At 32.4% G+C, this 13,903-nt stretch overlaps 1 protein-coding gene across 1 annotated transcript in view; it reads right to left on the bottom strand.

The window, feature by feature from the left end:
- LOC120527565 (protein sel-1 homolog 3) overlaps positions 1–13,903 on the bottom strand; it is a 69,074-nt gene that overhangs the window by 18,317 nt on the left and 36,854 nt on the right. The window contains exons 10-16 of the mRNA XM_039751131.1: positions 12,990–13,136; positions 12,295–12,503; positions 11,592–11,771; positions 5,707–5,826; positions 2,760–2,900; positions 2,302–2,364; positions 1,688–1,864 (exon numbers count right to left, since the gene is read on the bottom strand). Coding sequence (XP_039607065.1) covers positions 1,688–1,864; positions 2,302–2,364; positions 2,760–2,900; positions 5,707–5,826; positions 11,592–11,771; positions 12,295–12,503; positions 12,990–13,136 — 1,037 coding nt within the window. The remainder of the gene's footprint in view (positions 1–1,687; positions 1,865–2,301; positions 2,365–2,759; positions 2,901–5,706; positions 5,827–11,591; positions 11,772–12,294; positions 12,504–12,989; positions 13,137–13,903) is intronic.

The following is a 13,903-nucleotide window of genomic DNA, read 5'->3' as shown; positions in this document are numbered from 1 at the left end:
CATCTTGGTGGCACATGTTCTAGAAGTATCAAGTGCACAATCTTGTACTTACACCACATCAATTTAGAGTCACTATTTAAACTAACATGACTAACCCTTCAGATGTAATAGGACAACCCATACAGCCACAGGAGGAATGTATAAACTCCACTGAAACAGTGACTGGGTGGGATTTCAAAATACTTTTGGTTTTCTTGGCCTCCTTAGGATTATTTTGGGCTCGGAAAGAGCTCAAGTGTGTGCCTTCTTATTCACAGTACACGCACAGGGAAAATTGAAATTAATCTAAAGATGATTTATATGTAAAACAGTTTTAAGAAAAGTATGTCATGAAGAACTGGCATGAAGTGAGAGGAGTGGTGGAATGTAGTTTGACAAGTGAATAAAAAAAAGAGGTGGTAAGTGGGGTTGAATCAAAAGGCTGTGTTTTGAGAGAATGGCAGTAATAAGATACACGCATGTGTACCTAAACTCAATGGGTGGAATTATGTCATGAATATTTATATATGAATATGAATATAAACATTAATATAATTTTATGATTTATAACAACAGCCGGCCAACTCCAAACCCTTAATGAACTGTCAGCACATTACTTACTGACAGTCATCTGTATGTGCCTGTAAATGTGATAATTAACTATACCACCATTTCCTTGTAAGCTGAACATTTGCGTATAATCTAATTCAAACATTCATCATTTCAGCCCTTTAAGTCATTGACCCACTATAATCCAATCACAATAAAAAGATAAATTTAAAGAACTATAAGTATGTTAGGGCAGCACTGTGTTCTCTATAATGGCCCCAAATACAGCTATTGTATCTGTTAATATTTTAAACACAGAATCTTGAAAACATTTGATACTGTAGTGTTTAAAGCTCATATCAAACATGAATACTGATGCTGTGAATGATTTATATCTTAGAATAAATTAAAATAGAAATGTCTTGACATGTAAATTTAATTTTGTAAATTATAGTTTTAATAAGTCAAATGATAAAATATTAGAAATAACCCACAGTTAAAAAAAAGCCTCCACAAACATGGTTGTAGTGCACATTAGCCTTAAATAAAGTAAAGCAGATTTGGATAATGGATTGAATACTCTATACTGATGTTGGATAGTTAGTTTATTGCCCTACGTTCTTTTTCCCTGAGTCTGCAATTTTAATTTGATAGTGCTACATATTTATTCTTCTCAACTAACCTGTTACTTTTGTAACTATGAGTAAGTTAACCCGAGTTAAGTAAATAAAAACCTACAAATGTGTTATTTCTTGTTGGTTATGGTGGCGTACTATAGTGAATATGTGGCATAGTGCAATTGTTTAAAAAATTCAAAGTAACACAACTGAATGACTGTCATCTACTGAGTCTTACTTCTCTCACTAAACAGTTATTTGAAAGACTAATAAAAGAAGCATTGTTTCATCCCCATATTTGCTCCACAACTAATTAATAAAAAAAGCAGATGAATCTATCCTTCTGACAATTCACTAACATTAAATATTTTTACAATTGATGTTAGTATTATATTTGTTGACTAAATCTCTACATTTAATAAGACTGCTCTCAATGAGGTGAATTTAAAACTTAAGAGGTCTGAGCTTGTTTAAGTATGTAAATGACTATTGGATTTCCCAACTCTCTAAAGTTAAGTAATGAAAAACTTCTTCCGGCTTACCTCATTCTTTTCTGGATGACCTGGGTATTGTCCACTTTGATGAAACAATCCCAAATTATACCAAGCATCTTTATTTCCATTTTTGGCAGCTTTTTCAAAATATTTTGCAGCTGTCACTGTATCATTTTTAAATGCATGGTAATACCATCCTAGACCATTTAGAGCTTGAGACAGCCCCTATACAAACAAAACAAAGAATTTGAAATATACAATTATCAGACTGTGTTATTAAACAGCCAAGTATCACAGATTTCAAAATCCACCTCTCATCTATTTATTTTCTGAAGCCATTTATTTTATTAAATAATCAATAAAAAAAAGACCACTCAGCCCAACAACCTCACCAAAAATATTGAGGTAGATTCTCCAAATAACACCAAGTGGAGAACTGAAGCACCCTAAAGTCCTACTTTCTACCACATTCCTTGGTAATTTAAACCATATGTCAATGGCTCTTTGTGTGAAATGGGAAGAATGAGTAAAATCAATGCAAGCATTGAACAAGGCAGGACCTGAGCCCAGTTCCCAGACGTTTACGCAATTATAAACCCTGCACCAGTATGCTGCACTAACTTTCAAAATGTGTATGAAAAACAAAATAAAAAAAAAAATACCTTTGAAGCTGCTTTCTTCATCAGTTTATATGCAAATGTAATATTCTTTTTCACTCCTTGTCCCTTAAAGCAAAATATTTTACATTATTAGTCCAGCCAGTGTTTTAACATATTACACAAAAGACACCAACAATAAACTACATCTACCCCAGGGCATAACATTAACCAGTTATATTTTTAACTGGGTTTACTATGATGTGGACAGAGAAAAATTAATATATAATTTTCTGATCTTTAGAATCTATATAATATAAAAAAAAAATTGAATGAGAGACTTTATTGTCTCCCACTATAATATCAAAGTTATTTATCTACACTTAATCTTACAAGAGTATGTTCAGGACATCATGCAAGAGGAGTCTATGCTCAATATTTGGGAAGCTAATAAGTAGTTAAGAGAACAAGACAGTTGATATATTCAATTGATCACAATAAGAAACATTTACAAACATATGTACCTTAAACAATACAATGGAGAAATCATACATTGACTGAGGATCTTCAATTTCCAGAGCACTTCTTGCATACCACTGTGCAGCAGCCGTTGCATTCTTTGTCACACCACTTTGCCCCCAAAAAAGCATTCTTGCCAAGGTATGCTAATCAGAAATAGAATTACAGCACAACTGAAGATTTTCTTTGAATTCTGGGTTGGATTCCATAAAAAACACAATCAATTCATTTTTTTTTTCATTATAATTTAAAATTTTACCCCAACTCTTTAAGCAGTTATTGTTGGAAAAATCTGGCGATATTAGTGTCAATCTCTGCAATAACTATGACAGTCCTTATTAAAGTCAGCTAAATATTTTCCACTAATCCTAAGAGCTCTTAAATCCAACTAGATTAGATATTCAGAAGTTATAATTTTAATACAAAACTTTCTTAAAGTAATACTGTATGCTTTTCAGTTCAAATGTATTGACTAATGTACTACAATAAAATTCTTACTTACATGTCTCCCACAGGCTTGTGACAATAACAGTAAATAGTACAATAGCAACAATACAGAATGAATATAATTCAGACAATAAATACAACATTATACATGAAATATTACATCAAATAATAAGTTTAAATGAATTAAATTGTCAAGAAAACTGTTTAGTAGACATTACTGGACTTGATGGAAATTTACTCAGCCTGTATATTTATGCCAGTTTTTTTTAATCTCTCTCTCTCTCTATATATATATATATATATATATATATATATCTATATATATATATATCTATATATATATCTATATATCTATATATATATCTATATATCTATATATATATCTATATATATATATATATATATATATATATATATATATATATATATATATATATATATATATCTATCTATCTATCTATCTATCTATCTATCTATCTATCTATCTATCTATCTATCTATCTATCTATCTATATATATATATATATATATACATATAGTATATACACACACAGAGTTGGACAGAGAGAGCTTTTTTTATAATTTTGGTTCTGTACATTACCACAATTAATTTTAAATGAAACAACTCAGATGCAGTTGAAGTGTAGACTTTCAGCTTTAATTCATTGGGTTGAACAAAAAGATTGCATAAAAATGTGAGGCAACTAAAGCATTTTTTTAACACAATCCCTTCATTTCAGGGGCTCAAAAGTAATTGGACAATTGACTCAAAGGCTATTTCATGGGCAGGTGTGGGCAAGTCCGTCGTTATGTCATTACCAATTAAGCAGATAAAAGGCCTGAAGTTGATTTGAGGTGTGGTGCTTGCATGTGGAAGATTTTGCTGTGAACAGACAACATGTGGTCAAAGGAGCTCTCCATGCAGGTGAAAGAAGCCATCGTTAAGCTGCGAAAACAGAAAAAACCCATCTGAGAAATTGCTACAATATTATGAGTGGCAAAATCTACAGTTTGGTACATCTTGAGAAAGAAAGCAAGCACTGGTGAACTCAGCAACACAAAAAGACCTGGACGTCCACGGAAGACAACAGTGGTGGATGATCGCAGAATCATTTCCATGGTGAAGAGAAACCCCTTCACAACAGCCAACTAAGTGAACAACACTCTCCAGGGGGTAGGTGTATCGATATCCAAGTCTACCATAAAGAGAAGACTGCATGAAAGTAAATACAGAGGGCGCACTGCAAGGTGCAAGCCACTCATAAGCCTCAAGAATAGAAAGGCTAGATTGAACTTTGCTAATTAACATCTAAAAAAGACAGCACAGTTCTGGAAAAATATTCTTTGGATCAACCTCTACAAGAATGTTCATTATCCAAAAAATACCACATCATCTGTAAAACACGGTGGAGGCAGTGTGATGGCTTAGGCGTGCATGGCTGCCAGTGACACTGGGACACTAGTGTTTATTGATGATGTGACACAGGACAGAAGCAGCCGAATGAATTCTGAGGTGTTCAGAGACATACTGTCTGCTCAAATCCAGCTAAATGCAGTCAAATTCATTGGGCAGCGTTTCATGATACAGATGGACAGTGACCCAAAACATACAGCTAAAGCAACTCAGCACTTTATTAAAGCAAAGAAGTAGAAAATTCTTGAATAGCTAAGTCAGTCACCTGATCTTAACCCAATTGAGCATGCATTTCACTTGTTGAAGACTAAACTTTGGACAGAAAGGACACAAACAAACAGCAACTGAAAGCCGCTGCAGTAAAGCCCTTGCATAGCATTAAAAATTAGGAAACCCAGCATCTAGTGATGTCCATGAGTTCAAGACTACAGGCTGTCATTGCCAGCAAAGGGTTTTCAACCAAGTATTAGAAATGAACATTTTATTTCTAGTTATTTAATTTGTCCAATTACTTTTGAGCCCCTGAAATGAAGGGATTGTGTTAAAAAAATGCTTTAGTTGACTCACATTTTAATGCAATTGTTGTGTTCAACCCACTGAATTAAAGTTGAAAGTCTGCATTTCAACTGCATCTGAGTTGTTTCATTTAAAATCCATTGTGGTACAGAACCAAAATTAGAAAAAAGTTGTCTCTGTCCAAATATTTATGGACCTGTGTGTGTATATATACACACATACTGTATATACACTGATCAAAAAATTAAGGGAAAATTTAATCACTAAATGAAATATTTGAGTGGAAAATCTTTTCTTTGCAAAGATGATGTAACAACCATCGATGGAACCCAAAATCACCAACCCACTGAGGGCTGAATTCAACATCATACCAAAAACCTCAAAAATCACTATCCAAATATATGATGTTATTGCTTGACTTAGGTAATTTTTTTATTTTGCAATTACAGTACAATCATTAAAAAATGGAGTTAAGAGAAGTATGACACATTACGAGGAAAAAAGGAAGAAAAATAAAAAAGAAAACAAAACCCAAAACTGAGAAACAACTTTAAAATAAAAATCTTTTATATTACCTGAGCACCTAAGTCCCCCCGTTGTGCTTGGTAATTTAGATACTGGAATTTGTCCCCATTCTCATTGGTTTGCTCCTTTAATGCTATATCATCTGTTAGTCTAATTGTTTCAACATAAGCCTATAGATATAAAAATAGAAATAAAAATAATTAAGCAAACTTTTTAAAAACAACTATTTAATTGTGCCATAAGAATAATAAATAAAATAAATAATACATTTTTAAAACTTCAAATAAAGGTTCAAATGAAGACTACCAATGCATCATTTTAAATCCAAAGTAAATCTCCTCTCTTGTTTAACATTGCCAAACCAATGCAAGATTACAATAGTTATTAAAACATAAAGAGGCACACTAAACAAGTTACAATAAAGGAGAAAAGCAAGGCTATTAAAAGGTAAAGGAAAAAGATAAACAGCTATTAAGTATTATACTTTGTAAACACCTTTAGAATGTGACTTTCTTTATGTTGTTATTGAATATGAAGCATATGGTTGTGACACAATATGGATATTCTGTATAAATATGGTCATACTAACAATTTTTGCTTGTCAATTGACAATAATTTGTCATTAGTTTGTCTTTTTATGAATTCTGTTTATTGAGTTGTGTATTGCATTCTGCCTTTTTTGCTCTTTTCTCGTTGATAATAAAATAACTTTTTTATTTATACAGATTCTGTATTGCACTGGTCTCTCTAGGAAGAAGTATTTAATTTCCTTTCCCTCGAGAGGCACTTTTGTGTATTTTTTGGATATTAATGATATATTTTGCAGTTCTGAAGCCAAAGCACCTTTTAGACCCATGTAGATTGAAGCCAGTCAGGATAAGAGCTCTTGAATCACCGAGGTACAGAGGTCCACAGTTACAGTATATTGTAAAAATCCAAGCTCATTACACTGTACTTTACTTCTGGGTTCCTTGAGGAGCGGTTTGGCTTGGCTCTCACATTGACCAGATGAGGGATTAATGTTTGGCTTGTCCTTCAGCAAAAGTGCTGACTGCTGAGTTTCCCTTATTTTTATACTACTCAACCAATTTCCGATACATTTCATAAATGTGTTGAGAGTTTACCTTGTGTACCATGACCTTTTTAAATCTTTGCTGTAGCATTTGACTTTGTCTTTGAATTCTGTGTAAACACATTTATGCATCCAGTGATCTTATTTTCAAATGTCACCTCCATTTCCTTGAACATTCTATCATGTTCTTCTATGTAAACATTTTCCAGATTAAAAAATAAAATGGCAGACTTACAAAAGAATAAACAGTAGCAATTTATGAATCATGGATTTCCTTCAAAAAATAAACTTTTTTTCTATCCCATACATAAATCTTTGTTCCAACTTCATTATAATGATACCTCTGCTATAACGATTTCTTTTTTATTTTGGAGCACTTTATCATTCTGCAGCATTGACTGTAGTACTACCAGCACACATTTTTATTTTTATATTTTAACAAAAAATATCTGATTATTTTCAAACATGATGTGACAAATTCTATAAACTTACAGGAATTGTCATAAAATGATAAATCATCAAAGAGACATACTGCTTTATCTAAGGACCTATGCTGTGCAATAAGGAAGACAAGCAAAGTGGTGGTGGCCTGCCCCTTGAGACGTAAGGCTAGAAGGGAGATCTAACAGAACAAAACACAATCTATCTTGTTAAGGAGTTACCTGTAATTCCCTTAAATGTGACTCCAAGAATGGGATATAATGTTACTTCATCTTCAATATCTAAGGGAGCTTCATGTTGAGAAACGGCCTAAGGCAAATTAGGGCAAGCATTTCACTAGTGTTAGGAGATTACGGCCGAATTTAGAGAGAAACAAATGGAAGCAACTATTGGGGATGCTTATCGTGGTAATGTGGCCAGTCACCTCAATAGTTTTGAAAAGCCTAGCAGGTAGGACACACATTATTTTACTTTTTCTTTTTTTATTCTCTATATTCATCCACCTTTATTATCACTGTAATACATCTTTTATTTATGGTTCTTTGTTGTTACTTTAGGTAAACAGATGGCTCAAGAACACCCTTTTATCTTCCACATTGGCATATAACCAAAAATGTAGATGCTGTTGCAGTATCAGAGCTTCCTGTTCCAATCATTTTAAAGCTTCTGCTACTTTCCTTATGCTATGCGTAGTAGCGTTACCATCTTGTAATTACATAAAATCTTCATCTGTGTAAGCCATCAGCTACTGACTTTTGTGCACTTTCTTCAATTTTATAACTTTGTAAATATTCATACAAATAAAGTATCCTTATTTCATTTTATCACATCAATCATCCTTACACTATAAATTTGAGGATTTAATGGAAATTGTAGCATTTGTTCATATTTTTAGGGGAAACCTGAGGGCAAAAGAAAGAGGCTTATTTGCCCTATTTGACACAGACAGAGTTAGTTTCAATATGGAGTAAATAACAAAATCAAATTTCAGTTTAAGTCATGATTAATTAACCAGGCAGGAAATAAGAAAGAAAGAAAAAAACAGACCAGAACTTGAATTGGGCAGATGACAAAATAAGTTGTGAAATTACAAAAAGTCTTTACTTCAAAAAACAAAAATCGGACACTAAACAATCTGGTAGCTAATCTTATATAAAATGGCTGCCATGAAAATATGAGCCATATTATGTACATAAACAAACAGGTCATGCAACACTGTAACGTACAAAATGGCACATGTCTCCAATAAAGTAAAATAAACAAAACAAACAAAAAACAAAACAAAACAATAACATATAAGACAAAATTACCTTTTTCTTGATAAACATGTAGCAGGTGTTGTAAAAATTCTAACAAATTTCTGCAGGGTCATTCTCATTCAGGCTTTTCTATATCATCATTGTTTTTCATATTGTTATTACTTCATGGTGTTATTTTTGTATTTTATGGCACTACATTGGACATTTCATGATGGGTGCTGTCTTTATCTTGATAGCAATGTATCTTGTTGCTAGACTTGTGCTTGAATATTGTTGTGATGTCATCACTCATATGTTAATAAATGCGGCAGTTCACTACACAGGTTATTCAATTTTTTGAATAAAAAAAGTACAAATCGTATCTTCTGTTTTAGTTAGACAGGAAAGACATTCCAGTTTCAGTTCAGACTTGCAAACATTTTTTATCACTTTGAATCTTTGTTCATGTTCAAATTTTAGCAATTGTCACGCTGTGCACGATATGTATCATCTATGATAATATCAATTGTTTTAATGATGTGGGAGCTAAAATTATTGAGTATGTAATTCACTTTGCAAAAAAACAATCAAAAACACTCTTCTTTGTGTTATTTTATGTTATCAGTGTAAGCCTCTCCCAGTGTTTATTGTGTTAACTATGAAAGGAGGAATTCTATTGGCAGACTTTCAGCACTCGTATGTTTTCTATTTTAACATTTCAGGCTGTTAATAATAAACATTAACAGATAAAGGAATTCAGGGCTGTTTCATTACCCTTTTGTGCTGGTTTACATGAAGCAGCACATCGTGAGTCACAACACAGAAGCTTCGGAGGTTAAACAAATTCAAAGCCAGAGTCTACAAGTACAGGGTGGTAAACACCGGTTATAATGGGACAACTTTAAGTTACATGTGTATTCACTTTCTTTCTTCCCTCATACTGCTTGATCACCTTAATTTTTGTGTTGAGATCAATTGCGTTTTTTCCTGTAGTTGTACGGCAGATGCAACTGAATGCAGTCAAAACCACTGTAAGTAATAAACTATGATCAAGATGAATATGTTACGACAAAAAAACTGGTGAAAACTGTTCCTTAGTAAAATGCAAATTAAATTAAATTGATCTAGTACGGAGCCCGTTCTAAAAAATTTAATTTGCTGTATTATTGTTACCTTCATAAGAAGCATATGCCTATCTGGCATGTTTTATTTTACAAGCCGTTTTGGTTGGGTGTCTTCGATTCCAAAGCACTTTTTTTTCTTTCTTTTCTTTATTAAAACACTCACACAGATCCCCACCTTCTCATCCCGTTCTCCTATGGCTGTAGAAGTTGGAGCAGGTGATGAAACGAGGTAGGGAGTAAAAAATAAAAAATGTCTGTTTGCAGCTATTTCAAAAAAAACACAGGAATTCAGAGATGATGAGTCTCTGCACACTGCCATTGAAAAAGACATCAAGAGCAACTTGAGAATACTTAAGGTGGACAGTGATATAAATCCACTTGAGTGTTGGAAAACACAAAAAGCACATTTCCCCAAACTGGGAAAACTTGCAAAAAAGTTCCTGTGTATCCCTGCATCAAACAACCCTTCTGAGAGGGCTTTCAGTACTGGGGGAAATGTTGTAACACGCGACCGTGCTTCTCTGAAGCCAGATGCTTTAAATAGACTGGTGTTTCTGTCACACAACTTGAAGTTTCCTCAGTAGAATTTTAGAATTGTCTAATTTTTCTGATATCTTTGTGCAATATTGGGCAGAACTTGAAGTTAGAAAGTTGTTATAAAATGTTACAGGTTTGCATTTTTTTTATATCTTTTTCCAATATATGACAGAACCTTTTTATAAAAATGCTATAATTTTCTTTCTGTGCTGTATTTGACAGAATTTTACATTTTTACAATATCGTACAGTATGTTAGATTTTTGTTCTTGCTGCTCCATTCACCTTACAGCAGAGCAGTTTATGTTTAGCCAACTGTAATGTTCAGACCCTGTAGTTCATTTATGATTAGTATTTTATTTCCTTTGGACTCATACCTTGTTTATATTAAGGGTACGTGCTCTCATTGTAATAGCTTTTGTAAGTCTTTTATGTAAATTATGTAAGCCACTTTTAAATGGTTTATTCAAATTTGCACTGTCTGATCTGAGTAATACTTTGACTGGTGATTTTAATGTTTTTGTGTTATTTTACTTCAGTTTTAAATAAATAAATAAATAAGACCTGTTTTTCCTCAAATGTTATTTCGAATAATCTCATTAGTAATATCCTATTAACAAGACCAAGCTAGATCAATAATACTTTAACAAACACATTTTTAAAGGATGCAAAATATTATCTAATTATCGTTAGCATCAAAGTCCCAGAAAATATAGAGATAAAATGATATGCCAATATCACACCCCTAAGTCACATTACAATTTTCTGATTTCTTATTTCAGTGCTGTCAAACAACTGCCCTACCGAATTAACTCTTAAAGGCTATTTTTTCCCCTGGTCCTGTCTATAACTTTGCTTAGTCCTTTTCTCTGCCTAGCTACAAAAGCATTCTGCTTGACCTGTTGGCTGCCTTGTCATTTAAGCCTGAACTTTGTGGTGGAATACATTCAATCTCTATTGATAAATAGAGTGAAGAGTCCCCAGAAGAAACAAGTTCTATAAAAAATGCAAACTGAATGGAATAATTAGAGTTTTATACTTCTGATAATTTATTTTTTCCAAGTAGAATGTTTTTTACTGTCTGATTGCCATTCTCATGCCTGACCCTTGCTTTCACCTGACCATTCCCTTCAAATACAGTTGAACATCTCCCACTTGATTTCCTTCTAAATATTTATTATCTCTAAGAAAAATTAGAAGTGGTCACATCAATAATAATAACTGCTTTTCACTATGTAACAAAATTGTTGTGTTTAGCACTACTGCCTCACACATAAACTAATTTCTTCCCCTTTGTGTTTGTAAATATATTTCTGATTTTCCTTTTAATTTAATTTATGAAATTGCAGCTAAACATTTCCATAGACATAGTATATGTCACATTAAAAACACACTTCAGAAATGAATACTAAATATACATAAAATACTTTGTTTCTCATTAAGTGCTGTATAATATTTTAAACCACAAGGACTATATATTTTAGGAAGAAAATGAATCTTTACACTTTTAGATGGAAGTCTTACCTGTGTTTTTTCTACTTTCCACTTATCCAAAGCAGTTTGATGGCCAATATTACTATAGTAGCTGTAGGATAGGTCATAATCTTGGGGATATCCGTCAAACCCGAAAATATGTTTATAACCAAGATGTAATAAACTCAGTTTGTCATCACCCTGAGCACCAACCAAACCGTAAAGATGCCCCTATATATGCAAAATAAATTATAGGATATAAATGCAATTACTAATTAACAGAAATATATTATCACAAACTGTATATACCCATGAGCATAAGTAAATATGTAGAAGGTACTTCAAGCCAGAGTCTATCATTAGCCCAAGCTTTGTGAAGTATAATATTAGATGCTTAAAAATGTAACACTATAATGCATTCTCTCAAATACTCCTAAGATTCATTAAAGGAATGTGAGAAGGCATCAATACCAGCAGCATCAGCAGTCTACCAAAGAATACTCTCCATTATCACTCAAAATGTGTACGTTCTTAATTGCTTACAAGAACACTTTCGGAATGTGAGAAGAAACTGGAGTACCTCACAGACAGTAATTAAATCAAGAATCAAACCTAATTGACCTTACTAAAAACATATTATGATTACAAGGTGTTGTCTCACATTCTTTCTGCACTATGTATTATATATGTTTAAGAGATCACTTTGACTTGTAGTTAGTATACATAAAATCTTGAAAAATCATTTTAAAATTACCTGTTGGAAATCCGCTGGCACTCCCAAACCAGTTTCATAAATGACTGACAAATAGTAAGATGCATCATGACAACCACAAAAGCTGGAAACCTTCAAAGACTGAATTAGGGTGTTTACTAACTTGAGACCTCCTGGGCTCTTCAGTTTTTTGTCAGCCATTTCATGAAGCTTCTTACCAAATTCTTTTATAATATCAGAATTCCAAGGTCCTTTGAAGAGAAAATGGAAGATAAAGATTTTTAATTTATGCACTCTGATCACATAAATGAATACAAATGTGTCAAAATATTTTAAACCAAATGTGTACCTTAAAAAAACTACAAATATTTCTCCAATTACTGGTATTTTGTATGCTACAATACAGTACATATGTATGAATTTCTTCATACACTAAACTATTTGACAAATGTTGCTTATATACAGTACAGATATTTGTCTGTGAAAAACAAATTTGCTTTTCAAAATCTGTCACTATCAATATCTCAAAACGATTGTGTTAAAAACAGATGGATATACACATTGATAAGATATTAATTAGGGAAAAAATAAACAAACAATCACATGTTAACAATTAATTAATCACAAGCTTTATCTTTAGATTAGAGAAAGCAAAAGTTACGTTTAACCTTTCAAACACTAACATGTTTTTGCTAACCTTATAAGCTAAAAACATTAATATGTTAGTTAATTAATACCTGAATATAAGTCATTTTCTATAATAACAAGAAGATCTAAAGCTTCTTTGTATTTTGTTTGTATTTCCCATGTCCAAAGAAGTTTGCCACACCTAAGAAGTTCGCCATACTTGTTTTTTAAAAAGTAATAGGAGGCGTCACAGGTACCTGAGGAAAGATTAAAACATGCTAACTCTGAACTTTAGAACAATGAAATACAAAATAATTAGAAAAGGAGCAACAGCTGTTACTCATCAAACACACTCTGCCAAGTAAAATTTAAACAGTTAAACCGGTTTATGAGTATGATAGCTACAAAGACATGAGTTAAAATTACTGTTACTTTTTGCCCTGAGTTTGCGCAATCTTCTGTATCCATATATTTTTTTTCAGATAGTTCAATTTACTCAGTATCTTAAGTCTTGACATAAGAGTGTGAAACCTTCTAAAGTATAATGTATTTAGTATTTTGGTCACAAGCATTTATAACTTGAATTGAAATGTTAACCCTTTCTTGAAATTTAAAATCAGGCAGATTTTCCTAGCTTAGGCTAAAATAGAGAAAAAATAATAAATGTAATATAAAAATATAAAAACATAAGAAATTTGACATGAGAGAAGACAATTAAGTCCATCAAACTTATTTGTTTAGCTAATAGCAAAGATGTCCCAATATCTCATCCAGACACCTTTTAAAGGTTATCATAATTTCAACTTCCACTAGATGACTGGGTACTTTTTTGCAGGTTCCCATTACTCTTTGTATAAAGTGGCTTCAGTTTTAAATGTGCTTCCCTCTAATTTCAACTGGTACTGTCAAGTACATGATTCACCATTTAGTTGAAAAATTCTCCTGGATCTATTTTATTGCTACACTTGAGAATTTTGAAGACTTGGATTAGGTTCCCACACTGGCTTAAAACTAAACAGGTTTA

This window comes from Polypterus senegalus, chromosome 4, assembly GCF_016835505.1.
Source record: "Polypterus senegalus isolate Bchr_013 chromosome 4, ASM1683550v1, whole genome shotgun sequence".
Classification (NCBI taxonomy): Eukaryota; Metazoa; Chordata; class Cladistia; order Polypteriformes; family Polypteridae; genus Polypterus; species Polypterus senegalus.
Note: the sequence above shows the minus strand (reverse complement) of the source record. Positions and strands in the feature narration are given on the sequence as shown.